At 52.3% G+C, this 26,671-nt stretch overlaps 12 protein-coding genes across 12 annotated transcripts; 8 read left to right on the forward strand and 4 right to left on the reverse strand.

Annotated features, from left to right (window-relative positions):
* Nucleotides 1-72: 72 nt before the first annotated feature.
* Nucleotides 73-865, forward strand: CC1G_03483 (hypothetical protein; the record flags this gene model as incomplete). Its single annotated transcript, XM_001832417.2, has 4 exons — nucleotides 73-143; nucleotides 205-261; nucleotides 317-407; nucleotides 470-865. 4 exons carry the CDS (start codon nucleotides 73-75, stop codon nucleotides 863-865), a joined length of 615 nt encoding a protein of 204 aa, XP_001832469.2.
* A 370-nt stretch (nucleotides 866-1,235) lies between these two features.
* On the forward strand, nucleotides 1,236-1,952 carry CC1G_03484 (hypothetical protein; the record flags this gene model as incomplete). Its single annotated transcript, XM_001832418.1, has 1 exon — nucleotides 1,236-1,952. One exon carries the CDS (start codon nucleotides 1,236-1,238, stop codon nucleotides 1,950-1,952), a length of 717 nt encoding a protein of 238 aa, XP_001832470.1.
* Nucleotides 1,953-2,275: 323 nt separating this feature from the next.
* CC1G_03485 (hypothetical protein) lies at nucleotides 2,276-2,936 on the forward strand (the record flags this gene model as incomplete). Its single annotated transcript, XM_001832419.2, has 4 exons — nucleotides 2,276-2,341; nucleotides 2,403-2,624; nucleotides 2,674-2,787; nucleotides 2,838-2,936. 4 exons carry the CDS (start codon nucleotides 2,276-2,278, stop codon nucleotides 2,934-2,936), a joined length of 501 nt encoding a protein of 166 aa, XP_001832471.2.
* A 1,552-nt stretch (nucleotides 2,937-4,488) lies between these two features.
* Nucleotides 4,489-4,965, forward strand: CC1G_03486 (hypothetical protein; the record flags this gene model as incomplete). Its single annotated transcript, XM_001832420.1, has 3 exons — nucleotides 4,489-4,498; nucleotides 4,561-4,781; nucleotides 4,840-4,965. The coding sequence occupies 3 exons, from the start codon at nucleotides 4,489-4,491 to the stop codon at nucleotides 4,963-4,965; spliced, it is 357 nt and encodes a 118-aa protein (XP_001832472.1).
* An 878-nt stretch (nucleotides 4,966-5,843) lies between these two features.
* On the forward strand, nucleotides 5,844-10,634 carry CC1G_03487 (hypothetical protein; the record flags this gene model as incomplete). Its single annotated transcript, XM_001832421.2, has 7 exons — nucleotides 5,844-5,872; nucleotides 5,921-6,022; nucleotides 6,076-7,763; nucleotides 7,813-8,152; nucleotides 8,206-8,510; nucleotides 8,574-8,813; nucleotides 8,866-10,634. The coding sequence occupies 7 exons, from the start codon at nucleotides 5,844-5,846 to the stop codon at nucleotides 10,632-10,634; spliced, it is 4,473 nt and encodes a 1,490-aa protein (XP_001832473.2).
* A 2,261-nt stretch (nucleotides 10,635-12,895) lies between these two features.
* On the reverse strand, nucleotides 12,896-13,458 carry CC1G_15198 (hypothetical protein; the record flags this gene model as incomplete). Its single annotated transcript, XM_002910517.1, has 2 exons — nucleotides 12,896-13,149; nucleotides 13,419-13,458. The coding sequence occupies 2 exons, from the start codon at nucleotides 13,456-13,458 to the stop codon at nucleotides 12,896-12,898; spliced, it is 294 nt and encodes a 97-aa protein (XP_002910563.1).
* Nucleotides 13,459-14,573: 1,115 nt separating this feature from the next.
* CC1G_03488 (hypothetical protein) lies at nucleotides 14,574-16,123 on the reverse strand (the record flags this gene model as incomplete). Its single annotated transcript, XM_001832422.2, has 3 exons — nucleotides 14,574-15,475; nucleotides 15,527-15,887; nucleotides 15,938-16,123. 3 exons carry the CDS (start codon nucleotides 16,121-16,123, stop codon nucleotides 14,574-14,576), a joined length of 1,449 nt encoding a protein of 482 aa, XP_001832474.2.
* Nucleotides 16,124-18,579: 2,456 nt separating this feature from the next.
* Nucleotides 18,580-20,465, forward strand: CC1G_03489 (hypothetical protein; the record flags this gene model as incomplete). Its single annotated transcript, XM_001832423.1, has 15 exons — nucleotides 18,580-18,720; nucleotides 18,783-18,815; nucleotides 18,876-18,972; nucleotides 19,022-19,047; nucleotides 19,100-19,130; nucleotides 19,187-19,219; nucleotides 19,274-19,350; nucleotides 19,410-19,464; nucleotides 19,525-19,620; nucleotides 19,676-19,714; nucleotides 19,768-19,812; nucleotides 19,870-19,896; nucleotides 19,955-19,998; nucleotides 20,060-20,088; nucleotides 20,144-20,465. 15 exons carry the CDS (start codon nucleotides 18,580-18,582, stop codon nucleotides 20,463-20,465), a joined length of 1,095 nt encoding a protein of 364 aa, XP_001832475.1.
* A 1,293-nt stretch (nucleotides 20,466-21,758) lies between these two features.
* CC1G_03490 (hypothetical protein) lies at nucleotides 21,759-23,301 on the forward strand (the record flags this gene model as incomplete). Its single annotated transcript, XM_001832424.1, has 3 exons — nucleotides 21,759-21,965; nucleotides 22,020-22,694; nucleotides 22,753-23,301. 3 exons carry the CDS (start codon nucleotides 21,759-21,761, stop codon nucleotides 23,299-23,301), a joined length of 1,431 nt encoding a protein of 476 aa, XP_001832476.1.
* A 138-nt stretch (nucleotides 23,302-23,439) lies between these two features.
* On the forward strand, nucleotides 23,440-23,712 carry CC1G_03491 (hypothetical protein; the record flags this gene model as incomplete). The annotated part of the gene is made up of 2 exons (XM_001832425.2): nucleotides 23,440-23,629; nucleotides 23,684-23,712. 2 exons carry the CDS (start codon nucleotides 23,440-23,442, stop codon nucleotides 23,710-23,712), a joined length of 219 nt encoding a protein of 72 aa, XP_001832477.2.
* Nucleotides 23,713-24,238: 526 nt separating this feature from the next.
* CC1G_15199 (hypothetical protein) lies at nucleotides 24,239-25,016 on the reverse strand (the record flags this gene model as incomplete). The annotated part of the gene is made up of 2 exons (XM_002910518.1): nucleotides 24,239-24,313; nucleotides 24,366-25,016. 2 exons carry the CDS (start codon nucleotides 25,014-25,016, stop codon nucleotides 24,239-24,241), a joined length of 726 nt encoding a protein of 241 aa, XP_002910564.1.
* A 426-nt stretch (nucleotides 25,017-25,442) lies between these two features.
* CC1G_15200 (hypothetical protein) lies at nucleotides 25,443-26,619 on the reverse strand (the record flags this gene model as incomplete). The annotated part of the gene is made up of 9 exons (XM_002910519.1): nucleotides 25,443-25,541; nucleotides 25,596-25,633; nucleotides 25,694-25,854; nucleotides 25,905-25,931; nucleotides 25,988-26,044; nucleotides 26,098-26,177; nucleotides 26,231-26,268; nucleotides 26,329-26,433; nucleotides 26,487-26,619. The coding sequence occupies 9 exons, from the start codon at nucleotides 26,617-26,619 to the stop codon at nucleotides 25,443-25,445; spliced, it is 738 nt and encodes a 245-aa protein (XP_002910565.1).
* Between the last annotated feature and the right edge of the window lie 52 nt (nucleotides 26,620-26,671).

The following is a 26,671-nucleotide window of genomic DNA, read 5'->3' on the forward strand; positions in this document are numbered from 1 at the left end:
AGACGAAGTAGACGGAGCTTCATAAGCAAGTAACTGATCCGCTTCACCCAGCCATTGCTTCCCTTTCCTCCCATGGCGCGAACACGGAAATACAAGAGTGAAGAGGACTTGCGGCGTGCCAAGTGCGAGAAGAGCAAGAGATCGTATGAAAGGTCAATAGGCAACTACCTTTTCTCAACGTCAAAACACTAACCTTGAACGTAGAAACAAGGAAGACATTAACACGCGACGACGAGAGAAGTATGCTCGCCAACGAAGCTCGTTCGTTTCCACCCCTCCAATGTAAAGCGCTATTCTATCCTGACCCTATGCTCAGAGTCTCTGGAAGGAAGACTCCCAGGAAACCCAAGTCAGATCAGAAGAACCATTACCAGGCGCCTGCATCGAGAACTAAGAGCCCGAGGCGAGTTAACACATTGAGGGTGTCATTCTGCATGGTCCTCATTAACAAAATATCAGGGATTACCAGGATCTTCAGGTAGAATGCTTGGTAGAACAGGCCGAGAAGATCTTCCTAGACTGGCGTCTTGTCATCAACCAATCCTCTCGCAAGTTTCTGGACCGGCTCTGCTCAGATTACCTCCGCCTCCGATCATCAGACGATCCACAATTAATCCGGAGGACTATTGAAACTCATCTATCGGCTTTCGAGAGGAGTAGGGAAAGATTGGAAGAGTTACACAGGAAGGTACTACAGATTTCCGGAACGGGTGAATCCCTGAAGAGGATTGAAGGCTACACCAAACCCATCGTGGACCTCATTGTCGACTTGGAGGATGTTGCGGCTGAGATGGACGTGGATGGAGAAAAGTTTGCGCGAAGGTTTAGCATGGGTAGTTTGTACTACCAAAGGCAGGAAGAGTAGCTGTTTCGCTGACCTTACGCCACCCTCCTGAGGGATACCGACCAATACATGTAACTTACCACAATGGTGATTTTGGGCGCTTGCCGCTTCTAATCCCCTTTCCGATATCGGGACTCTCGGATAAATCCGAAACACCTTTTGAGTACAGTTCCATCTGCTCAGTGAGCGCGTAGCAGCACATTCTCTTCGTCTGTACCGTGTATACCCCGATTTTACGGACTCTGGCGACGATCAAATGTCTAGATGAATACACTACCTTCGCGTTCCACTCTGGCGCCAACAGGGAAGCCCGAATTTGAGGTTATAAGGGAAGGGCAAGCGAGGTGGACTCGTCGCCTCCTTCCTACTGTCTGTCTAGACAATCGCCAAGATGTCGCGTTTGCAGTTACCTCGCTGGACTGGATGTCGCTTGCCGCACAAGGTTAAGCACAATCTGCGCGGACGCCGCGCTACTCCCACCCCACCACCCGCCCCGCCGCAACTTCCCACCCCGCCACCCCCAAATGCTCGCCTTTGCAGCCCTTCGCCCAGCGAGAACACTCGTACTGCACCTGCACCGCCCTCTCCTCACGTGGAAACTAGGCGTATCCGACCGCGCCTTGCCATCAGCGCCGGGAAGCCTGGCTTAGCAAATCACCCCTACTCTCTTGCACACCTTCGCCGCCATGAAGACGTTCACCAGCGGTCAGACAAAAACGTAGCAAAGCTCAAGCGAACCTCACCGCGCTCTGCGCGTCCTCGCAGGATCTCCGAAGCTGCTCAAGGCGCTGTCACCACCCGAACCAACCCTGCACCACATAGCCAAAAGCGCCATGTCGGCGTCCAAACCACATCCTCTCCTCGTCGATCTCGATCAGCCATTGGCTTGGGCCACAGCCCAGTGAAGACCTACGCTCTCCGTACCAAAATCACTCCTACAGAATACGCGTCCGACGCCGTGCGCCACTCTTTTGAAGGACGGAAGAGGCTTGCCGGTGCTTATCAGCTGCGCCAGCATCTGACTCCCAGCCCTCGGGCTTCTTTCGATGCTTGCAAAGCCCGCCGAGACAACACTTGGGCTGAGTATCGTCGATTGCTTGACGCATAGGGTACAATATTTCGCATTCTGTGTCCTCCTCGACGCTTATCGGCTCGACTAAAATTACGCGCTTTTCTGTATCTGATTTCCCTGCTTGCGCTCATACTCTCTCTCTTGGACTCCTGTTATTATCCGAGATCCACTGATACACCTAGCTTCTGCCACGCGTCTCCCTGTACATCGGATAGGGCGTTAGATATCCAACGTGTCATTTCTGAATCCGGGCTCAAAAGGTACATAAAAAGGGCTACATCGTTTCAGTGGTGCCCTCTCGACTCATTACATCTGCTCGCATCTTTTACGCGCACTTTGCATCTTGTCAACGATATTCAATGGCCTATCTCACTATCGGTGTCATTCGCCGAATTGTAGTATTCTACGTTATACCCAAAGTTATGGTACGCCGTTTCATTCCCCTTCAAGCCTTGAGGCTGTAATCATTTTCTGATGGCGGGCTAGCAACCAGACATCTTCATACCAGAGAGACAGGTGAACGAGTTGAGGGATCCCACTGTATGCGCTATGATCGAAGACTGTGCCGTCTTCTGGGAGGCTGCGCTCGCAAGTGGTGATACCCAAGACTTGCTAACGCAGGTAATGCTGCGATACTACACAATTAGACCTCCCCTCTGGGACGACGACATAGAGTTCGTGCAGATCCGTATGTTGAACACTGCAAAGGTTCGGTGTTACCTGTTCAGTTATGACGTGTTACTGACACCTCAAACAGGCCATTAAATCCCGACTTGAGTCCATCAGTCATGCAACCCGAGGCTTAGTCGAAGTGGACTGCCATTGGTCGCAGATCTTTTGGCTCGGTGACAGAGGATGGTATGGGTTGCATGTAAGTTCAACGCCCGTGATTCATCGCATCTCTCACTGACTATCATACAGACCACCTTCCGGAGGAAACGTCTGCAGAACACGTTCAAGGTGTTGGGAATTGCGCAGGTAGCATGTTTTCAATCCCCGTCGGTTACCATGCCTGAATAATGTCTTCAGTGCTGCAGGCGATTCCAAAGCATGGCGCACGCTCTCGGATTTCCTCCTTCGGTTCTGACCACGACTCCTTTCCTTCCCGGCCAGCGTGTTTCTTGTGTTTCTCCGAGGCGAGCTGCCACGCCAGCGCCATGATACTGTTTGAAATTAGGTAGTCCTGTCTAAGTGCTAAGTTGAAAAAGGACAATGTCACGTTCAAAGGCTTCGGCCGCGAGAAGTCATCGTGCACCAGAGCCCCTGGATAAGGACTTTGTATCAAGATCAAGTGCTTCTCCCGCCATAGGCTTCTGCCGCAAGAAGTCATCGTGCACCACAGCCCCTGAATAATAACTTTGTATCAAGATCAAGGGCTTCTGCCGCGAGAACTCCCGGTGTTTTCGTTCCAATAAAAGGAATCAATAATAATATTTTACAGTGAATGTATAGACCACTCGCTTGTCGCATGATTCGGGTTACTCACAGGGATTGCTGTATACATCGCGAGCAGCTGGTGTGCTTTCTGTGGTGCTAAAATTGGAGTGGATCGTATGAAGACGCGGTGTCAGTGAGAAGATCCCGTGCACTTCCTCTTGTCGAAGGTAAACACGTTTAAAGTGACGTATGGACAATCTGAGAAATTCACTGCATTTTTACGCCGTCGTTAACTGCTCGTGCAATGTGGATCGTAGTGTGAAGCAACGCAGGCGGCTCCCAGAGCCAATAATTTACATATATTATTATTCTCAGTCTACTTTTCGGAGGTTAAGCGCTGGGGATGCTGAGGTCTGGCCTGAGGCGATGGAAGCCACTCTCAAGTCCAGAGGATCTCTGATTGGGAGATGGCGAACACAACAGCAACCTCACCCTAGTGCCACAGTTGCCAAGGTCGCTGATCACCCCTTGAGCTTCTTCCAATTTCGGCTTCCTGGCGTCCCCGGGAAATTCATGGCAACCTCTCCTGTACCCTCAGAAGTGTCGGGCCTTGAAACTGCTTAATGGGGCAGTCGTTCTACCAAAATCGCTGAGCCCCTGTGCCCACATTCCTGGTCAAACCATCCGACGACCACATCCTTGACGCAGGAACCATTCAAAGTCGGATAACGTACGACGGGGAACCCAATATTGGTGAGGACGCCGCCAAGAAACGGGCTTTTACGAGTAATATTGCGCAGTCACAAAGAGTCGGATCTCGAAACTGGTTAATTTGGCAGTCGTTCTACCAAATCCAAGCACCTATGCCCACCTTCCTGGTCCAACCATCCGATGCCCACATCCTTGACGCAGCAACCATCCCAACTCGGATAACGCACGACGGGGAACTAAATATTGGTGAGGACGCCGTCAAGACAGGGGATTCACGAGTAACATTGCGAAGTCACTTCGCTATTGACGCGGGTAGCAACCTCGAAAGTTCAATGCCGCCATCAGCAGTGTTTGCACAAGATGATGTTGCCAAGCAGCTCCACGGGTTATATAGCATAACGAGCGAGCCTCTGGTGGCTCCATCCTCAACGTTAATCGTTTACAAACCTCCAACGTCTACAAGCGTCCTCTCGTCTTTACCACCATGTCTACTCGTAAGTCCATTCCCACCTCCTGCCATGATATCTTCCCGTGTCGCTCACCATTCTGATTCCAGCTTATGTTGGCACCATTCTCCCCCACACCGGCATGGACATTGACTTGACTCGCGTGGCTCCTGGTCGTGTCGTTGGACGTGCGCCTCACCCCGTCGACACTGGCCTGGAGGTCATCACCTTCCACTGTGAAGGGTGCCGCAGTCTTGTCACAGTCGGCCTCGAGCACAGGAGCTACTATTGTGTCTTCAAAGGAAAGTCGGTTGGCATCTTTACAGACGCGGTAAGTCATTCACTCCTTTCTGTCTATGATATTCGCCCACTGACTCCGTTTTGGACAGAAAACCGTCAATGAGCAGGTTGAAGGTGTCAGCGGGGCCTTCCGACTCAAGTATCCCTCCAAGGAAGCAGCTGTCGAGGCCTTCAAGAATGCCATGGCTGAAGGGAAGGTCGAGGTTCTATTGTAGCTTTCCCCTTACTTCACTACGAAGCTCGCTGCATCTATCTCTTGATTCTCCAGTGTCTACCCCCTCTGTATTCTAACAAGCTACCCCCTCCCTCCTTCCTCGATATGACGACTGTAGACACTGTGACGTTCCAATGTATCATCGATATCTGTACCATGTATATTTCGTGTATCCAATGTCATTCTTAACCGCATCGACGCAATTGTGCGATTCCAGTCCGTCCTGGCGCTTGAAATTGAATGAGTGATGGGCGCCTATCAATCACAATAAATAGGTCCACATGCCGACGTTTAGGGTTTGATGGTATCAATGTGGCAATGCGTGGGTTCGCTCAGCCACGTCTCTAGCTTCAGGCTTTGGGTTCTTTGAACTTTCGTTCTGCGACATCAGGCACCGGCGTCCCGACATCATCATGTAGGCCCAGGTAGAGCATGCTTTATTGCATTGGCTGTTGAAAATGCACACTAAATCTAAGCATGAACTGCGCCAGTATGTTTAGGAGGGCCTCCCGCCCACGAAACAGGATGAATCGAGCCCTCCCCAAGTGAGGGGATACTGTTTATAGATTCTCAGCTTTGGCGTGACACCACTTTGACGCCTGGAGACGCCTGCTGAATTCGGAAAAAAGAGGGCCAGTTCAGCTGTGATCTTGTTCCGAGTGCGCCGCGGGATCACTCCACGTTTCAATCTGCTCGCGTCGCAGGCTGCTCAGCACCCCTCCTCCAAGCACTTTGAATCTGCGTACTCTACAGATGCATCAGGAAATCAGGCGAGTTCTGCCCGTCATGTTTGAACCGTTTGAACTGACTCTTCGTTGAAACTGTTGGCAGTGGTCACATCGAGCTTTCCATTCTTTTTTGGATCGCTACAGCAAGACAATGGCGTATTGGAACGACCAGGACCAAAGGTGAGTATCTTAAGGTTAGCATAGCATTGTTGCTAACCCAGAAAACAGAGGTCCAGCCAGCGCGCACGAGCGAGCATCACAAATGCCTATTCTTCGCGCCACCTCCCCACCGTCTCAAGCGGACAAGCAGGATAGCGAGGAAACCGCCAGGTGAGGGTAACTCACAGTGAATGGTTGTTTAGGTTAACTATAATCGTTTACAGTGCCATGGACACCTCGTCCTTCTTGCGAGGGTCTCAAGTTGGGGGCGCTGGCCCTTACGCCCTACGACGAAACATCACCCTTACCTCCAAATCTCCGGAAACTGTTCGAAAGTCGAGAACAAGGCGCCTGGATCAGTCTCGTGAATCAGGTCATGCGGAATCGGAGGAGGACACCCTCCTCATGACCCCGACTGCTCCTCGACCTGCTACGAGACGCCCATTAGCCGTCAACGACGGTGTTTTCCTCAGTTCCTCCTCCAATGCTGTCCCGCAGGCTCCTAAGAAACGGAGCTCACGACCTACACAAACCAAGACGACCAAAATCGTTGCCTCTCTCGTCGGAAGCTCGCATACCAATGTCCACCTATCCAACCAGCCCTCCGGAACCTCCGTAGGCAACCATGAACCTTCGCTGCCGCCGTCACAGGGGTCTTCGCTGGGTCCTCCCCCGCCTCTAACAATCTTCCAACGCTCCCAGATATACTCGCGCCCCGCAGACAACCCTCCTAACGGCTACGTGACAAAGGAAAACGACAGCATTTGCCTTCCTCCACCGGCTCACAGCACCTCCTCCACCAGGGTCGATGTAGCATCCAAGCCGTACCACCTCTCGTCGGCTGGGCACTTGGGCAGCTATGGATTGCAGACCCCTCCCCAGTACCGACCCCTCCCAAAAGTTAATCATCCACCCCGTCCTCCTTCCGCTGGTCCGGCATCCGTTTTGGAGGGCGACTCTTTTGCCCCTGTCCATAGCCCTCCCCGCAAGGAGAACCCCGCCTGGAGTACAGCCCAACTCTCAGATGCGCTATTCCCCACACCATCTCCCCTCGTGCAGACCCAGCTGCAGAAAAAGAAGGTCCCTACCTTCCATCGCCAACGATCAGTCCCGCTCCCCTCAGAACAGTCCCACCTTGGGGACAATACAAATAGAGCAACAAGTGTCCCTCCAGCGGGGTGCGATGACGAGGCGTCCGCAGCCCATCACCGGGACCTGGTTGCGAAACTCAAATCAATACCGCGAACCCCCGATTCCACGAAGGGTGCAGGATCCACGGTCCCAACCAATCCTCAGCTCGCTGGAACCTCCCGCCTGACGTTGACACCTATACATGAAGACCTTGGCCCTGGTGAGGGTGACCTACATGACAGGAACGAGGAGGAACGTGACGAGAAACGGACGCAGCAGTTGGACGGGGAGTTGGGCGGCGAGACTTTCGAGAATGAGGCACAAATGGAGGGTTGGAATGAGCAGGCAGTAGCATGGGATAACCAGATGGATATGGAACATGAGGGGCAGCGACCGCATGCGATATCACCTCCAGGACAAGATTTGACAGCTCTTGACGGCCAAAACCAAGCTCTGCGCCAGTCGATGCCGGGGACGATGGGGCGGCCTACTGGGAACCAGGCTCGCATCATGCAACAGGGTTTCGACCGCATCGAGGAACAATTCGCTTCGCTCGCCGCTGAGCTGGGGTATCCGGTGAACAGAGTGAAGAATGTTTGGACCCAGAGGTTCAGGATGCTCACGACCAAACCGAGAGGTGGTAACGGCGTCAACCACTACAATCTTTATGGTCAACTCTGGGGGAATCCGGACAAGAAACAGAGGGAAATCAATAGGGCCCTCGAACACCGTGCCACCCTAACTGAAAAAGAGAAGACGGGGCTCGAAAAGGAACCCACCAGTAAGTTCGTCTCTTCTACGCATTGGGTGTTTTCTGAAACCTTCTGCAGGGTCCGAATGCTACTCAGTCTACCGGCTGCACCATCAGGAAGAACTCTGGAAGGAAATCCTCCAGCTCGAGGTGGCTGAATTGGAATGCAAAGAGCGGGAAACAGTGACTTTGCAAACCCGGAAAATCAACTTCGAATCCACCAAAGCATCTCTCTGTAACCTCATGGATAACGCCTCACGCCTTCACGAGTTCGAAGCAGTTCTCATCCTGTCAGGATCGCACCATTCCGATAAGAACCTTGTCTACGTCTACGAAACAGCGGGTGCCCAGGGATTTGTGGAGGATAGGCTGAGAACGACCCCCAGCAACCTTGGCATCAGACTCCAAGTGCATGCAAGGTACAGTTGAATCTGTTTTTTGCGGGTTTACTGTCAGCTGACGCGACCTCTAGTGATGCCCTCGAGAAGAAGAAACCATTCACCCTCTTCGATGATGAGCTCAAGAAGCCTGATGATACATTTAACCCGGAGGGAGAGCAGAGTGGGATGGGTGGAATAGCAAGTTCAAAAGGGGTCGCAGCCACCGGAAAAGGTGGAAAACCGGGGAAGCCTTCGAAGAGGAAGACCGAGGAGGAGGAGGAGGACGACGACGACGACGTCGATACCTCCTCCAAATCTATCAGTGACGAGGTCTTCGCTCAGATGGGTTCTAAGGAATTGCACGCCGTTATCAAGGACCATCTATCGTCGGAGATCTGTAAGTGTCGACCAACAATTCATGCGATCGATTGCTCACCGTTATGCTTTCATGTTTCACTAGGTAAGCTGCCTGAATTCGCACGCGAGAAGCCATGGAAGGTTCTACATTGGAGGAGGTTGCCGACATACCTTGCCAAACGAGGTCTCACCTTGACGAAATGGAATCCACGCGCTAAAGTGCCGGTTAATACGGACCAGACGGGGAAGGGCATCCGAGAGGCTGGCGCGGAGTGCTCCAGGTTCCTGGCTAACGATGTACGCCATGGTCGGGGACTGAAGCCAGTGAAATCCAACAGTGCCGGTGCGTCCAATGTGTACTGATCCTGGTGGCAATGTACTGACTCATTAAACAGATATACGCACCTCGGTGCTGCCCGTTATCGTCTTTCGTCCGCCCAGGATTGCCTCTCGCCCTGCCGCTCGAGGTACAAGAGTTTTTCTTGACGGCTCAGTCGATCAGCTTGGTCCCTGTTCCTTGGATAGCGACGACTACATAGGCCCCCCTCGCACTGCCATCACCACACCCAAGACGTCTGTCGCCGCGGCTTCTGCGACCGCGAAGCCCAAACCAGCCAAAGGGAAACCTCCAACCTCTTCTGAAGTCCCCAAAGAGAAAGCGGCGGCGAGAAAGGGTACCAAGCGGGCCAAGTCCGATAAAGCCCCAGCCAAGAAGAAGTCAAACACTAAACAAAAAGGTGCCTCTAAAGCCGCCTCGAGCTCAAAACACACCGCGAAGATGCCTGCAAAGCGAAAGCAAGTCGGCGGCGGAGGGGATGCAGCGGACGGCTCATCCTCATCGGTTGAGTCCACGGACTCTGAGGACACCGAATCAGGCATCGACCTTCCTCGACGCACTACTCGAAATGGTGGACGCCGGTACAAGTCCAACCTGTTCGTCAGCACCTCTGACGACGAAAGTTCAGCATCCGACTCCGACGACGATGACTACGAAGCAAGTGTCGGCGGCGTAGTCAAGGCCACAACGCGCAAGGATCACGTTTCAGATGGATCAGATGTGGACGAGCAGGACGACGAGGACCAAGTCCTCGTACAAGCAGAGGAAGGCCGGGCAGGGATGGGTGGGATGGGACCCGCACAGATCGCACCCCAGACGCAATCGTCTCTGGCCCTGAAAACGACTCTCACCGCGCCATCGACGGGCCCCAAGCCGTCCCCCATCGTGACTCCGTCTCCATCAACGCTGGCGGACGGGCTGCGCCCCTGCGCTGTCACGTCTGTACCCTGCGCTCCTCCGAAGCGTCCAGCCGAGGGAAGACCAGAAGGAGAGACCAATGCCAAGAAACCTCGGGGTGGCACCAATGTGGCCCCAGCTGTCCAGGTGTTGCCCCCTGTTCCACCCTCTCAAGACGACAGTAGCCCTCAAGGATCGCGCACCGGGGCTAGCGACGCCCCTCCACTTCCCTCTCATCCACCCCGTGACCTCAACAGTTCAAATAGCTTTCCTTCAGGACCATGGGGATCGTCGGCTTCCTTCCCAGAATCGGGGGAGGGTAGGCCCTTCAAAGGAACCACCACCGTGTCTCAGGGGCAGCTACCTCCTGGTCCTCCTCCTTTACCTCATCCCTCTCATCTTTCCCAAGTATCGCAGCATTCTCATCATCCGGTTCGCGTGCCTCATCACCACCGTCATCCACATCAAGCTGCTTACTCCCTTCCTAACCAGAACGGTCAGTTAAGTCTACCCCAGCCGCCGCCTCACGTTTACTCCGATTGGGGTCCACCTCAGCAGCAGCAGAGAAACCAGGAGGCCTGGCTCCAAGCGTCATACGGGCAGCACTGGGATGGTTCGCAGCCGTATCCCCCCCCTCAGGATACATATTCCGATGCACAATGGCACTACAATGGGACGCAAGCACCAGCTAATGCCGCGTCAACTCAACGCCCGACAATGCAAGAATACGTGGACACTCGATATCCTCCTTCCTACACACCAAACAACTACCCGCCTTCCTACCAGTCCGAATTTGGCCACCAGCCCGCTCCGTACAACCCGCAATGCTACGACCAGTTTAATTCCGGCTACAGTCGACAATCCGAGACCACCTATATGAGCACTCGACCCCATGGGCAACACCCCCCATCGGGGGTGCAAGGCCGCTAGTAGTAGTAAATGACGAGACCAGTCGATGAGGGAGACGATGGGGCGTTCGGACGCTCCTTGGTGTTCTGCTACCTTCAGGTACCTTCTTTCTTCCTCGTACCTTCTGCTCTCCCCCTTTTTGTACTATTCTGGCATCAAACGTCTTTCGCGGCGTTTCCAGTTATTCTTGGACATTGCGTTCTCCGCTCCTTGATGTTTCCTGATAACGACCATCCGAGCCCTCGTATTTGTACCGATTTGAGTTAGACTCTGCGTTATCTACCTCTACCCATGTACGATGATATGCCTACTCTTGAAATAAACCTTCTTGCTTTCTTGGAGTTTTATGTCAGGCGCAAGTCGTAAGGTTAGAATGTCTGGGAAAATGAATCCAAATGAGGACTGAGAGGGCACGCCCTGTGTTAGAAATTCATCTGATAGGATGGGAGACGGGGAGAGACCAGGCGGAGCAGGTATATGATAGAACTAATAACTATATCCGATTCCAAGCTCCTACCCCATTGCTACTAGATGTACACAACATCACTCTTTTACTGAATAAGTAATGCTGAGCAAACGGCTTTTCTTCTTGTTTCTTTGATTTTTTTCAATTTTCATTTCATTTTTTGTTTTTTGTCTGATAAACATATGGGTTTGTGTTTCATGGAAAACATAAGACGTGTCGTTGGAAAACATATCGTAGGAGGCTGAAGAGGTAGGTGATAGTGAGAACTGTGATGCCATCAACGTCAGAAGTGACTGTTCTGCACAAGGCGACAACGGGGGCATCGCGTCACGCTGGTGTATGTGTGACGCAGTAATATATTGTAGGTAGCCTTGTCCATAGTCATCATACGGAGCTCAGAACGGAGGTCAGGGAGGGAGGGAGGGGAGGGGAGGGTATGTTCCGGTATGTTGTGCACCCTGCGTACTGCGCACTCGGCACCTTTGAACATAAGCCGCGGCATCCAGACGTTATCGGCTCGGCCCGCTGGTGAACTCAAGCAGTATGAGCGATGCATGAGCACTCGAGCGCACTCGAGCCCACCCTACCTCCCATACTGCCTCACGAGACACCCTAACTGCATTAGGACTATAGAGAAACTGCCCTAGAGCAGTATCGCTTGTAGCCCTATTGCGCCCCATACAAAGAAGTCCTCTACTTGCCTTCACGTGACCTCAAGGCACTTCAAACTGCGTGCCCTGGGGTGGAGACCCCCTCTGCGCATAGGCCATGATTGGGCCATGATATAAGTACCCTTTATAACTAAAAGAGCGCGCTTCGCCGCAGAGCCTGCTACTACCGAACTCCGCTGATACATACCCACTGCCTCTTACGCACAAACCTCTTCATCACACAAGCAACTTGACACTCTGTTCATCGCACTACGTAGGTCAAATTCCGAAAATTGCGTCCGTTCTTGCGCGTTCGTCCCAGAACCGTCCCAGAACCTAAAACGTCGAAGACTCGAAGTCCAAACAATTTCTGACTGGCATGTCATGCCAATTCATCTTTCAGGACAAATCTTTGGAGGTTTGGAGATAATCGGCGGAGGATGGTGCAGCTGCTCGATGTGAGGCGAAGGGAGACTCTGGTGGTCAATGATGATGATCTCCTCTTGTATCTACACAAAGCACCTGTCAGAACAACCAATCTCAGTAGCCCTATGCCGCCACATTCAATTACATTCCTTTCACTGTTTCAGGAAACAATCTCGAACGAAACTGCGCTGTTATAATTAGTTCACACTTTAGGCAAGAGAATACACAGCTCGTCCATCCCTAATACCTATCTATAATCTCGAGGTTTGCTGGAAATATCATCAACGGTGAGTCTGTGCATCAAGTGTTAAAACTACGCACCCAACGCTCCGTGAACATTCATAGTCGCTTTGCACAAAGCACTTCCCGACCCCTTCAGCACCATGACCGCAAATTCCGCGTCCGAACCACGATCGGTACGCGATGGCATGTTGAGGCGAACTTGTTGGGATCCAGACGACATAGTCGCAGACAGACTCCAACAAAGGGCGACAGACTACAGCGGACTTGTCATGTGCACGAAGGCATGCGGTCGCAGTCATGGTAAAGATATCGATAGAGCGCCGTGTAACGAAAGCAGAGGGGCATAGAAACATAGAATCAGCAGTTCCTCGACATCTCACCAGTGGTCAGATGTTCGACCCTCGAGAATCACGGATTCTTCATCAGCCAGCTAACAACTTCCCGTTCCCATTCACCGCGCCTAAAAGCGCACTGCCTGTTCAACTGCATGACCTCCGTCAGTCTCGATCCACGGAAATCGGCAAGCTACACAAGACAAGGGACGCCCAGGCCGCAGTCTGAATCCTCGTGACAATCGTCGCAAACAACGCCGCCTGTGGTATTGGATCTCCAAGACGAGGGTCTAAGTCTTCAGCGACGGTTCCAGCAGTATAAAGGCGAACACCTCGATAGGGGACCGTCATCCGAGCAGAGATAAAGATGCTCCAAGCCATCCTTGGAGTCGATATCTCATCAAAAACCTGGCGGTTCACTGTCAAAATGCTTGATGAGCCAGAGGTCAGAGACAATGGCATGTGAGGGCGACACGTCGTGGGCGCTACTAAAGCCGTCCTCGTCCAGAGAAGACAGCCAGGGATGAATATCATTGTTGAGGTCGGGACACGAGCAGGCCTACGAGTGAGGACCAGCATCTGTCCTGAGTAAATGGTCTCCAAATCATCAACGGAAGCAAGCAATCGACCGCGGATAAGTACGACCCAACCTTTGGGAGGCGCACAACCGAATGCAGGCCATACGCACACGCAAAAGGCAGGATGAACACGAAAACGACATCGTACATGGTTGCCGCTAGACAGGATGTACATCAAGGGCGTCTTATGCCAATAGATGTATGCAGGTAGTGTATCAACGGGCGGAATGCGAAATGAGGTTCGATTTACCAAAGTCGTGAATGGACCTGTGGGAGTAGACCACTGTCACGGTAGACCGACGCAAGCGAAGCGGCAAGATAGCTACCTGAAAAGGTCACAAATGCCGGATAGGACTTTTGAAGAGAGAACGACCGGTACAGAAACCAGCGGGACGCCCACCTATTCGAGCTGAGACGACATTTGGGAGAAAAGAGTGCGCGTTTGAGTTGTGAGGAGGAGCTATGTGTTGTAACAACTACGACCTCGTTCTGTTCAGGGGCAGGGAGACTGTGAGACACAGCGCAAAGCTAGATGCGTTTGAGGAGGAAGAGGCAGCCGATGGGCCGAAGGGTGGATGGTCGGCGGTACGAGAGATTGTGGTCAGGCTAGTAGTGGTCGCTGTTGGAACCACGTCGTCTAAAGGGACACGTCAGTGGTTATTTGCGAACACGGGAAGGTAAACGTACCGAGGAAGTGCTTGAGGAACAGACGATTCACCGCATTTTTGAAATTGTTTGTTCAACCAACTAGTACACCTTCCCCCAACTTCTAGTTGCTGTAGAGACTCGAGAGTCTACCCTACCTCTTCATTGAATGGTGCAATGTTCACCTTTCGTGTCCGAAACGCTGCGATAACTTATAAGTTTCTCAACCGGTGCAGGCCATCCATGAGAGAGCCCAGAATGGTGTTGAATAACCGCAAAAACGGGCAGAGGAAGACGGTGAACGCGCTTGCTATCGACTGGGGGCTGGATAAAGGTGATCACTCGAGTAGAAGGTTGTATTTTCCTGGAAAAGTTAGAGCAGCCGATAAGGTGGCCACGAGCGACACTCACCTCTGCAGTTCCCAATATCAGCTCAACACATGCACCAAACCCTCAATCAGTAACGAACAGGACAACTTCATTTGTACCCAAGGCCGAAGGCTTCTTTTGTCCGTCGCGCTGGGCTGAGGCTCGGATTCTGCAACAAAACGTCGAAACCTTTGAAAGGTCCCAGCTTGCATTTTCGTGGGAGAACTGAGCGCCAAGACCCTGCGGCAACTCTATTGAAAACCTACTACTACAGGGTAGTAGCAGGAATCTGGTTCGAACCTGATAGGTTCGAACAGGTACAAGCCCTTTGTTTCGGGAAGGCCTGATTCGGAAGCCGCCAGGACTTGATCCCATGATGGTGCCCACTTCCTACCACTATCTGCATCTGTCCCTGGATATGGAAAGCGGAAGAAGAGGTCCCCACGGTAGCGCTCATTGGTCACTTCAAGAAGCTTGGAGAAAGCTTGATTCGGGGTTAGGGTGACGTCGTACTGTGGCAGAGGCTTGCATCGAAGGAGGTACGCCAGCCCTGTTATCTTATCCAACTCGTTCATTGCTGCACATCTACGCATTGCGGAGAGTACCGGAAAGACATTCTCCACTTCTTGTGCGATAACGTAGAGCTTGTTATAGGCAATGTAGAACCGACCAACATCCGGATCGATATATTCTCCGTTTTCGTCCACTTTGGGATTGGCAACGCCCTCTGAATAGGATGCGATTCCACCTTTGACGCTATTCATGCTGATTTCTTGCAGCGTCCAGGCCCGATTAAGCCAATGTCTGTTGCTGTCGAGGTCGCCTACTTGAAAAGGCCTTCCTAACCCGCTGAAGTAATGCACAATGACCGCGCCTTGGTGATAAACGTTTCCAATTGTTGGTACATCTAATCTCCATTCCTCCACCCGGAGAGCCTCCTTCTCTGGGTCACCCTCCTTCTTTTGGCGGAAACACAACACATCCAACCATACGTATTCAGCTCCCAGGTTGAGAAGCTCAATGCGGATGCGTGCAAGAGTGGTATCCCGGGGAATCGGCACAGGCCATTCCCATCCATTAACGGGCGTGTAGACACTCTGCTGCAACTCGGTCTCCATCCAGCTGTGCGATATCGCCCACGGATCCTTCATCCCTACAATTCATTGAGGGATCACCCGGTTGCTGACAAGATCCCAGACCCGACGAGGAGGGAGGTGAACACCAATAATCTGACCTTTAACACGGTCAATCGAAGAAGCCCTCATCTCCTTGTCGCTCGCCTCCAGGCTGTTGAATAATTTCACCATATTGGCAAATTTGTCGCGATACCATCGTGGTCTCAAGAGACCATATGCAGTTCCAAAGTCATATGAGTTGTCGATACAATACTGGAGGATATCGCGAAGACCGCACGCGTTCTCTGATATTTCCAACTCGTCGAGGGTGTATGTTGTCCCTAGGGTTCTGTTTAACTGCCGCAGCAGTCCATCGAGGTCCTGGAATGCCGAGCACGGCTTATCCACCAACACATCCTTGAGGACTCGTTTCGAGCTGGTGTATTTGACCTGGAGAGGGATGTGAATCTGTTCGAGCTCCTTGTCGTCCGTGTAGGAACATAAGGTAAATTCGGGGGAAGGTAACACATCTGGCCTATGATCGCCGTGTTGGGCGCATAGTAAGGTTCTGGCCTTTCTTCTCTCTTCCTTCGATCTTCTGACGACCTGATCTCTTTGGGCTTCTGGTGTCTGGTTGTCGATAACGCGCAGTGGTGCAATTGAGGATGGCGGCTCTGCATCGACATCACTGGTCTGAGTCGGAAGAGGCTGTCCAGGAGCTTCAAGCTGTCCGGTTTTTTGGTCTTCTCCACTAGCCCGCTCTGCCTCGTTTGGGTTTGCGATAAGGCTTAGTGTTCACCACGGGTAAACCCCGGGTCTGAAAGCCAGGACCCGGACCCGGACCCTGCCAAAACCCTACCCGCAATCCTGCGGGTTTTCCGCAGGGTTTGAACTTTATTTCGTCCAAAACGGCCCAGAAATGGGCGAGTTATGCTCAATTTACTTAAATCAAGCATAACTCGGCCATTTCATGGCTGATTTGGACGTGTAAGGGCTTGTTTTAGAGATCGCGGGTACGATACTACGAAAATGTGTACCCGGACCCGGACCCGCCCTTACCCCTACCCGAAACCTGCAGGGTCTGCCGTACCCCTGCTTTTCACTAATAAGGCTGGACGCGGGTGCACCTGTACGGGTACCCGCACCCTTGACACAGGTACCCATGCCCCCAAAATCCATACCTGCACCCTCACAGGTATTTCCGAACAGGTACCTGTTACCTGCGGGTCCTACCCATGGGTACCTGTTGGGCACAGGTCCTACAGGTACCCAAAGGTAAACCTGTAGGTACCTGCTAAAAATGGATCAGTTAGAAGTGAATTCCCTCCATTATCCATGGCCATGGACCTTAATTAATAAGTGAATTCATTGTCTAATATGATATACAGAGATTAGGTTCATTTCTGAGCGGTTTTGAAGCATTATTACAGTGGACATGGTCACCAACAGGCTGGCAGGTACCCACCCACAGGTACCTGTGAGGCTAAAAGCTATACCTGCACCCTTGCGGGTATTTTGGCCACGGGTTACCTGGACCCACGGGTCACATACCCATGGGTTTCTTGGCGGGTCGGGTCACGGGTACCTGTGTACGACCTGCACCCGCGTCCAGCCTTAGTTTGCGAGACCAGCAGACATTGCGACATCATCCATGACTTTTATAAGTTCATGGGAATCTTCGAATGGCTGTATGGGTGTCGCTCTTGTTTGCTCTACGAGAGCTGTATCTTCCTGGCCCTCATTCAGACTGGACGAACGCTCTATTATTTGGTGTATTGGCGCTCCCGAATTTGAGGCTCTGGTTCTTGATAGGAAGCGCCAAGGCTGACAATTTCCCTTGACATAGCCTTAGTGTACTTTCAGAATGAAAAGGACCCAGATACTTACTATCAGTAAGGGTAGGGTTGAGGTGGTAGTAGAAAGGTCAAGGCCGTCTTCGACCCGTCTGTAGAAAGGATTGGCATGTGCTATGCACGAGGCAATGTTCCGAGGTAAGTATCAGCCGAGGGATCGATCCGGGGTCGATATTTCCTTTTAACATTCAGTAATTCATTGTTCTGTTGGTATTTAGAGTCCATACTTGATTTTTGGTTTCGTACAATAGGCTGATGGCACTGCTCAATGCCCTAGACCGTAGACGAAGGAGAAGAAAGAGGGTTTGGGTTTGTTGCGGCATCCATCAAATTCAATCGCCGCAGCCGCGCCGTGTCGAGGCTAAGATTCCCACAGACCTTGCCTCTGCTGGATGCAGGCATCTCAGCGTCATGGTTGACGAGGTTCTCGCTTGTTCTGACATGCATAACGTTCGCTTCTAAAGCCACAAGAACCAGCTTTACGATCTTCTCTCGAGCGGAGAGTGTTCCTCTCTTGGAGACCATCACACACCCGTGAGCTTTCTCAAACTCAAAACCACCGCTTACTGGCACCTTGGAGTGGGATTGGTGAGACTCTTATCAGTCGGTGTATTCTCGGTCAGCTTGGATCTCACCTTCTTGGCTTTTAGCGTTCCAATTGGCTATCCTCGAGGCATTCCCAGCGCGATTCGACCCTCGAGAAGGCATGATCATGCTCTTCTGAGTACCTCGGTTCCCTGGTCTCAGTGTGTGCACAATGGAACGGGCAATGCTCTTGAGGGTGCTAAAGCGGCAGCCAAGAGCCACATCTGCCTCCGGCGCTTGTCATTTCCGTCCGGTAAACCACCATCAGCGGTCAATGTAGGCTACGCTGCCCGAAAGTAAGGTGTCCTACGATTCATTCCACCCCCCAGGCTTCAAGGAAACCCTCAAAGTCGGGTACAAACCGCATAGCCAGCTGCCAAACCCGACAACTCAACTACAGAGATCACCCGCAACAGGTTCCACTTCACTTCTATCAATCCACGCCGCGGCTATTTTAGTCTAACTGTAATTCTGTCCGCGACCTGTGGCACAGATTCCGGCCGAGATCAGAACTGACGATTGAACACCCACACCAGGGCACGGCGCGCCCTCCCCTTGTATATAGTAACCGACAATTATCGACGACAGGTTTTTTCTTTCTCAGACCCCTGGTTCCCCTCCCCTCCAGCCAGCCAGCCACATCACTTCACCCCTCCTCAAGCTCGAAGGGATCCTATGTTGGCTGCCCTCCTCTCCTGCGGGCAATGATCACTCTGTCAAAGTCTGATGCGCAGCTTTTGGCAGAGTTTTTGGCTTTCTTGAGAAAGCATGGCCATCTGTTGGAAGGCTATAACGCGGATGTACCCATCGAGGGCTACATCCTCGCAGGATGCTTGACCGTTTTGGTGCGTACAGCGCCGCTTCACACCCTCGAGGTTATCCGGTACTCAATGGTTGTTCACGACAGTCGTTTGACTATTTATGTACTTTCGATCAAGAGGTGGGTGATATCTCGCGTGGCAATGAAGGCGCGTGCAATTAACACAACAGGCGACACCAGGTTAACTACGTCTGGACGTGCCCTTGGTCCTTTGGACTCCCACTATTCTATATTAATCGATATGCTCCCTTTGTGAACACAATCCTATTCGTATACAGTAAGTGATGCAGTTCCAGTCAACTCGCACACTCTGACGATCGTTCTAGTAAACTCAAATCATATGACGAGCTCAGTAAGCTCTCCTCTCGCGATTCACCTTCGCTTCCTTCTAACCCTCCAACCAGCAATGTAACACATTAGTGCAGTTTGTTATCTGTAGGTTAGCTTTCCCGTCCCAGATCAAACACTGAAAGCTGACTCGCATCATACAGGGTCCATAGCGATCTCTTCGTTCTTCTCTCAGTGTAAGAGGCATCCTCAAAGGGATCGTCACCTTTGAAACTTACCAGCCTGAACAGTGATCATCGTTCTCCGGACGTGCGCCCTGTGGAGAAACCAAATCACGATCGTCACAACGCTACTGCTTCTTCTACTGGTACGCATGGGCTCCCAGCGCACTCTGAAAGAAGGCCTGAATCTAATATATGGTACCAGGGAACGATGGCGACAACGTTTTTCTTCACATGGAAGCAGCTGTCACATATGTCCTGTACGTGGCTCTCCATCATCGAAACGCGATTTCTTTCTGACTTTCTGCTCTCTGTCGCAGTCGCTCCGACGCCCAGCTTCATCCCTGGCTGCCTCATCATAGAAGGCGTGAACGTCTCGCTCTACGTTTACATCACGTTGTTCATCGCCGAACTCAGTGAGTGTGACCGCCTTTTACTTCGATCGCAGCTCTAACGGAGTTCTTTCCACAGTCATCATTGGTCTCACTGTCGTCAAAGCAATTCAGCACCGTGCGTATGGATCTCACAAACAGAGATGTGTCAGTCTAATGGCCCGTATTTAGTCCGACGCAATCAAAGGTCATGGCTTTCACAACTGTATAAAAACGGTACGTCGAAATCTCTGGCCTGGCTGTGCATACCAGCTAAATCCACGCCCTTGACAGGAATTTTCTACTGCATTTGTATTCTCTGTTCGTATGACGCCTTTCAGTCTGGAGGCTGTCGTCTAACACCTATCCACCTATCTAGTGTTCACTCTTATCAACATCGTAGTGCATCTTTTGCCCAAGCTGGTTCGTCTTCCATGCGCTCATCTTCAGGCCTTGACAACTGACTATCCCTGACCCCCTCAAGCCTTACGTCTATAAGCAAACCTTCCGAATGTAAGCCCTAACTTCCCCACCCATCACTCAGCCCCAGCCAACCCATAAACCTTAGGCCTCAGCACGTCTTCCACTCAATTTTCAGCAGTCGCGTCATCCTCCAAATCCTCAAGTACCGTCACCATTTTGCGGAACAACAACGAACGGCGCGTCGACGATCCATAGATGTTTACGGAACTCACAACATCTTCACGACCATCATCCCGGACACAATGGGCGAGTCATCGAATTCTGGCGATATTGAGCTCAGCGAGAGTACTTGTGAGCGGGAAATGATGAAGGAGATGTGGGAGAGGGAAGGCTGGGAGGGCGAGCGGGTGAGGCTGGCAGGACATGGCCATGGGCGGTATGCGGACGGATCGGGGTGGATTTCGTGATCTGGATGCGGTAGATTTGCGTCTTCTTTACGTCCTGGAGGAACGTGGATAGCCATCATAGACCTCCACGTCCTCCTTTCATAGGCGCTGGCAGCCTCCGCTGAGGACGTCAGTGGTCGTGCTACGCTAACGGGTTGACGACCATCCAGGCCACGTTTGCGACCCCATGGGCATCCAATACGCGGCCCTCCCCTTCGAGGACGAATGTCGTCGTCCCTTGAAATGCCGCAGAACAGTACACGTCTCGTCTTTTTCGGACATATGGACAATTATACTCTCATAACCTCTGGGTACCTTTCACTTTTGCCACCTTGAAAATTGTAGCTATAATCATCATCAGATTGTATTCATTAGAAACCCAACTTAGCCAATATACATGGTCACTGGAAGGATCGTGATTCAGACAATTCCGAAGGAATACCACACTGTTGTCGCAGAAGAAAATAGTGACAGTGGAGTGAGGACACGAAAGGCACCCCTTATATCATGACACCCAGACCAAGAAGTTCAAAGCAGAAAATACAATCAGATCCTCACTGGCGAGCGGTCTGTGGCAAACATCACAGAATAGCACATGTATATGGATGACATCGACACTCACACTGTGCAACTTGTCATCCTACTACCGCAAGACACCTGCGAACAGGTAAAAGGGTGCAAAAAATTGTGCTCAAAAGAGCGGGTGGGTCCTCCTCGACGCGCCTCCACCACCCTTGCCCAAATTTCTCCCCTATCCGGAGCCCCGTCCACGAAGGAGATGGAGCCCCAGCGTTTCATAGCGGGATGGAGGCGAGGTGGGTCGTTGGCCAATCCCCCGGGACCTGCTCACCGCTGCAGGGTTCTGCCCGGAAGGAAAGGGGGTGGGGAGCTCCTGTCCGCTTGGTAGCGTTAAACAGGGAGCCGTGTGAATAACCGTTTCACGGACTGGAGAACCAAACGAGTGGTCGTCGCGAAGAGAGAGGGTTGAAGAAGCGATTTGAGGGTCAGCCGAGCCTTTTATATGGAGGGTTACGTAAGGAAACAAGCAGAGCCAAATATTTCTGGAATGGGCGCTTAAAAGGGTCAGCCACCTCTTTTGAAGCTGGACGGTCTCGAAGCCTATTGCTATGTATTTTTGACTGTCATATTGCTGTATTCTGGCCTGTCTATGAAGATGCGGATCGTGATGATGGGCCTCAATGCCGTTGGGACGCCATCTGCTGTCCTTCTTCTGAACGAAGTCCTCGGAGGTAGCCATCTGGTACTTCAAGAAGACCAGGGTCTCGTAGCATCTAGTTTAGAGCCTCCACCTAAATGTTACTGCCCGCCGAAACACCTTCCGCCTCTGACACCTTTGCTCTTTATCCCCTCACCCTGTGCGACAACCTATCGCAGGAGAGCCTGACAAAGGCATGGATCATTGAAGGCCTTCTTGATGTCGACAAAGTAAAAGCCGCCCTGGACAGGATCGTTGAAAAATGGCCACTGCTGGCCGCACGGGTTGAGGTTGTCAGAAGAATGGTCAGTCCAGGTTAAACCTACTGAGAAGACTCGGACACCTAATCCCTCTAGTAGAGATTCCAACTTCGTATCCCCCTCGGACCTCTTCCAGCTGGCTACAACGCCTACGTCTTAACTTCCACCGTCTCCTCAACTCCCCTATCCCGTTACATAACCCTCCCACTCGCCTCCTTCACCAAATTCCCTCCGATTCACCTCTTCAAACCGAAGAATAGCCTTTCCTTAGCAAACATGAAAGCCTACGCAAAGAAGACAGCTCCCATTACCCACTGGCATCTGACCTCTTTTGACTATCCCGGAGAGCAATACACATGCCTGGGGGTCACCTACTCCCATGGGGTGTTCGACGGTATTGGCTTCGCGATGGTCATGCACGCTCTCGAGGCCGAATTCTCTGGAAAGGAGTGGGAGGTGCCCCCACTACCGTCACCAGGGCTGAACGAGAATCCCTGCGAGAAATTGATGGAACGCGAGGCGGCGAAGGCAAAGGAGGTCGGAGAACGGTTCTCATACCCGAACCTCTCTGTTGGGGGAACTGCGAACTTCATTGCTTACCTCCTCCGAAACTTTTGGTACAACTTACGAAACGGCGTCGGGGATTACAACGTCGTTATCCCATTTTCCGTACACACCAAGCTGGCCGCAGAGGCTCGAAAGGCTTTGGAAGAGGAGGATGCGACCGACGTCCGACCGACAAGCGGAGATGTAATTACTGCTTGGTTGATGAAGGTATGTTATCTTAAAATCTGAGAATCCTGGAATTGTTATCTGATCGATACGATTGAAGGCCGTCTACTCCGAGCGAGGGAGTCCAGATAGTCTGGTAGGACTCCAAAATGTCGGCTCTCTACGTGGTGAATGGGCAGGAGAATTGAAACTTTACCCCCATAACTGTGTCACTGTCCTCCGGTCCAACCCCATTTCCGTTCACGACCTCTCTACCCTCCCACTGCACAAAGTCGCATACCTGCTGGCAAAAGCACGCTCGAGTAGCACCCGAATCCCCGAAGCTGTCGCCCTCTACGAGCTATTCTCAGAGGCGGAAAGAAAGTCAGGGTACCTCCTACCAATCCACAAAGAAGCGGACCAGCAGTTCATCATGTCCAATGTTTCTGTGGCCCGTGTCTCCGAGTTGGACTTCAGAGGTGCTGGAGGAGGCAGAGTCCTTTGCCACTACAAGTACTTCCCCACCCCGCCGTTTAGGGTGACAAATCTTGTGGGGAACAACGGCCGCTTGGATAACGGGGATTTAATCGTTAATTGCGTTCTTGATAACCATGGGGCAAGGCAGGTGGACCTCGAGTTCGGAAAGCTCACAGGTAGATTATTGCACTAGGTAGCTCACCTTTTGTGTACACATTCAATGGGATACCTGTCGGGCGAGGAGTTCCCCCCTTAGTAAGCGCCCGCACTCCGTCCGAGTCGGGGGGGCATTCCCCGTGTATTCGGTGTGATGAACCCGCACGAATGAGTAATGCCTCCTCTCCAACTCCCCGGCACCACCGTCGACACCTGGCCCCGTCTCGACGACCTCCCCATTCCAGGGACCATCCCCGACCTCGAGCTCTCAGAATCCGAGCTCGATGCCCTCTTCGCCATCTGCACCAGGTCCCTCATCGTCACCCAAACCGGGATCTCGACGGGCACCGCGTCGCCGCCAACAAGTTCGTCTTGACGTCCTTGCTAAGAAGGGTCTCCACCTCAACAAGAACGTCAAGTGGGCCGGGAACAGGAGGTAGATGGGTGATGGTACTTGAGAGTGCGGCGGGGCTTGCGAGGGAGCTGACTTGGGTGCTGCGCTGGTGCCGAAGTTTTTGGATCTCGAGTTGGCCAAGTTGGTGAAGGAGATCGCAGAGTTTGAGCCTAACCCTGATCATCCAGACCCTGGATTAGCACCTCAACTGAGGTCACTTTTCTTGCCCCGCGAAGGGCGAATCTGCTTTATCCAGTGCTCTCCACGCCGCAAAACAATGTACGTCAAAACGCAGAATGACCTAGCCTCAAGAACCGAAAACCTGAGGACCTGGACGCGAAGAATTGTCGATGGTCAGTCATATGTACAGAGTAAATGGAAGGTGAGCGAATCAGTAGCGCGGGAGAAACAGTCGACCCTCGTCCGCGCTCGCAGTTGTCCTAGAACAAAACCCGGTCGACGTAACGCGCCCTCATGGTCTTGGAGCATGCATGGTGTGGTGGCCGCGGTATCTGAGATGTCGCAAACCCAAGATGTCGCAAAGAGGATGATATTAAGGCGTATATAGTAGAGGAGTAAATTAGAATGGTAGCTTGGGCATCTTGGTCGTGCTCTTCGGCGGCTTGAGAGGGTTGGGACGCCTCTTCTTGTAGTACTATCGAAACACGGTGAGCGGGAAAGGGTGTCAGAGTCAAAGAAGACCGTACGTTTTTGTAGGCAGCGATCCTCTTGTCCATGGTCGCAAGGGCGAGCTGGGTACGGGCCTCCCGCTTGACTTTGAGACGCTCGTAGGCATGGCCCTTGAACATCCTCTTCTTGCCAGCATAAAGCTTGATACCAATATCGGCACCAGGCTTCATGTGCAAGTCGACCTTACCCTCCCAATGCACCGGCTGCAGCTCGTTCGTCTCCGGAGTTTCCGGATGTGACGTCCAGCTTGGGTCCGCTCGTACAGCCGGGAGAACAGGTTGTCGCCACTTCTTCTCTTCTGTGGACTGCTTCTGGAACGCTTCCGCAGCGACAGCAGCAAAGTTTGGGTTGTACTTTTGCACAGTTGGGTTTGCCGGGTCGAGGAGAGGAGTCTTCGGGCCTGGAGGAAGCATGTGGAGAAGACCAGCCGCCTTGGCCTTCTTCACGAGCTCGGCCTGTCGACGGAGAGAGTATTTAGGGTCTGCCCATCGCTTGGTCTTAGGGTTTAATCGCGGAATAAAAGGGTTTGGGAGGTGCTGGACGCCTTCCTTGCTGGTGGACGGAAGAGGACCGAATCGTCGAATGTGTTCGGCGAGGTCTCGGGACTCCTTTCGAAGGAATTTAAGGACGTCGTTGGCGGCTTGAGTTGAACGAAGGGCTGTGCTCATCGTGGAAGACAGCGAGCACGACCAACGTCAATGAGCGGAGGAAGTTCGCGCGCTACGTCTAGCGGCCAAGCTGGCCAACGAAATTCCTTTGTTTGGTCCCGAGGCTGATGCACGCCATCATTCCGTAATCGGACAGGGCCGGTCACCAGCGCTTGCGTCGAGCTCGCTGTCTCGAACGACGACCTCAATTTGCTCGTCGGTTCAGATGCAACTCGAGGCTTCAATGCTATAACAATTGACTCTACTCCTTACCTGCCGTCCCAACACAATACCAGTATCGATACAGTCACCAGCCCTAGTCTTCGACGAGCGTCAAGCTGCCGCTAAAAATCATCTCGCACTGAACACTCTGCTAGGGCATCTGTACGTTGGCAATATGAGTCTAATAGTTAAGCTATAGAGACATCTATAACTGGAAGAAGGCGGTTACCGCTGAGGGTACTCGACCCAAAGGGTGTACAGAGAAGTTTGGAAATTTCCTCTGCCATTGAAGACGGTATTCCCAGCCTGAATGCTCTGGATGTACTGCGAATATCATCAGCGACCTCCAGGACCATGCGAAGAGTCAGCACAACGTACGTTGCTCTCCGGTACACCTGCTTCAAGGACAAGGTAATCTAACCGTCACTAGCAGGTCAGCGAATGGTGCACCCGCGGTAGAGGTAAAACATCCTCACCGAAGAATTCACCCATATCCCCTGTGAAGTTTGTGATGTCCGCGTTCTCGAGGTTGGTGAAGGTGACCACCTCGGTTGAGCCATTCCGGCCACGCCAAACCTCCCAATCGTAACCCGCGATGCAAGGTGCAATCCCTGCTTGGGATCCGGTAGGCCATGCTCTGAGAAACGGGTCAGCTTCGTTCCTTCAATTGTCGCACATCTCACTCACCCTCCCACTTTAGATAACCAAATTTGTCTGAAAGATGTCAACTTGTTGTGTTCGTGTCCGTGGCGACCAATTGCAGTACTCACACTTGGTGCGATGACCCTGCTCCTCTCGCTGAACCGGCTCCAATCCAAATGTCAAAGCTAGCGACTTCTGAGCTTCCACGGTCTGAAATGCGCGGCAGACGACAACTTACGCAACGACAGATTTCAATGTTTCCGACCTTGTTCTGTAGTTCCAGTTCCAGGCAGCTGCAACCGTGGGTAGACTGTGGAGCTATCGCGAAGCTCGTCAGTTCGTGTATTGTGAAAAGAAGAAGGAATACATACTGAAATGCCTCTCGCTGCGTGAGACTCGACATTTGGAACTGTCAGAGTTGGCCTGGTGAGCAACTCAATACCGCGGAGGTGTCATTCACCTTACTCACAGCTCTTTGCAGTGTTGAAATCCCTTGAGTTCCAGTTGAACTCGGAAGACCACGAAACGGATGCTGGTGAAGATCTAATAGCAGTTGACATCTGGTCTCCACCGTCTGTATCGTGTTAACCCTGCCATAGTCCCGCAAAATCAACGCGTCTGGCTCACCTGCTAAGATATTCTGACACAGCGTGTACCCTCCAGCAGGCGTACACTCATTTGCCATTCGAAGGACCTGTCCGTGAACGGACACCATGAAGGTTGCGAATGCCAGGAAGGATAGCTTCTTCAATGTCCACATTCTTGAGGTCGAGGAAGCGTTGGGTGGGAGGACAAAGTCGTCAAGGGCGACG

Source organism: Coprinopsis cinerea (assembly GCF_000182895.1).
Source record: "Coprinopsis cinerea okayama7#130 chromosome 9 map unlocalized cont3.9, whole genome shotgun sequence".
Classification (NCBI taxonomy): Eukaryota; Fungi; Basidiomycota; class Agaricomycetes; order Agaricales; family Psathyrellaceae; genus Coprinopsis; species Coprinopsis cinerea.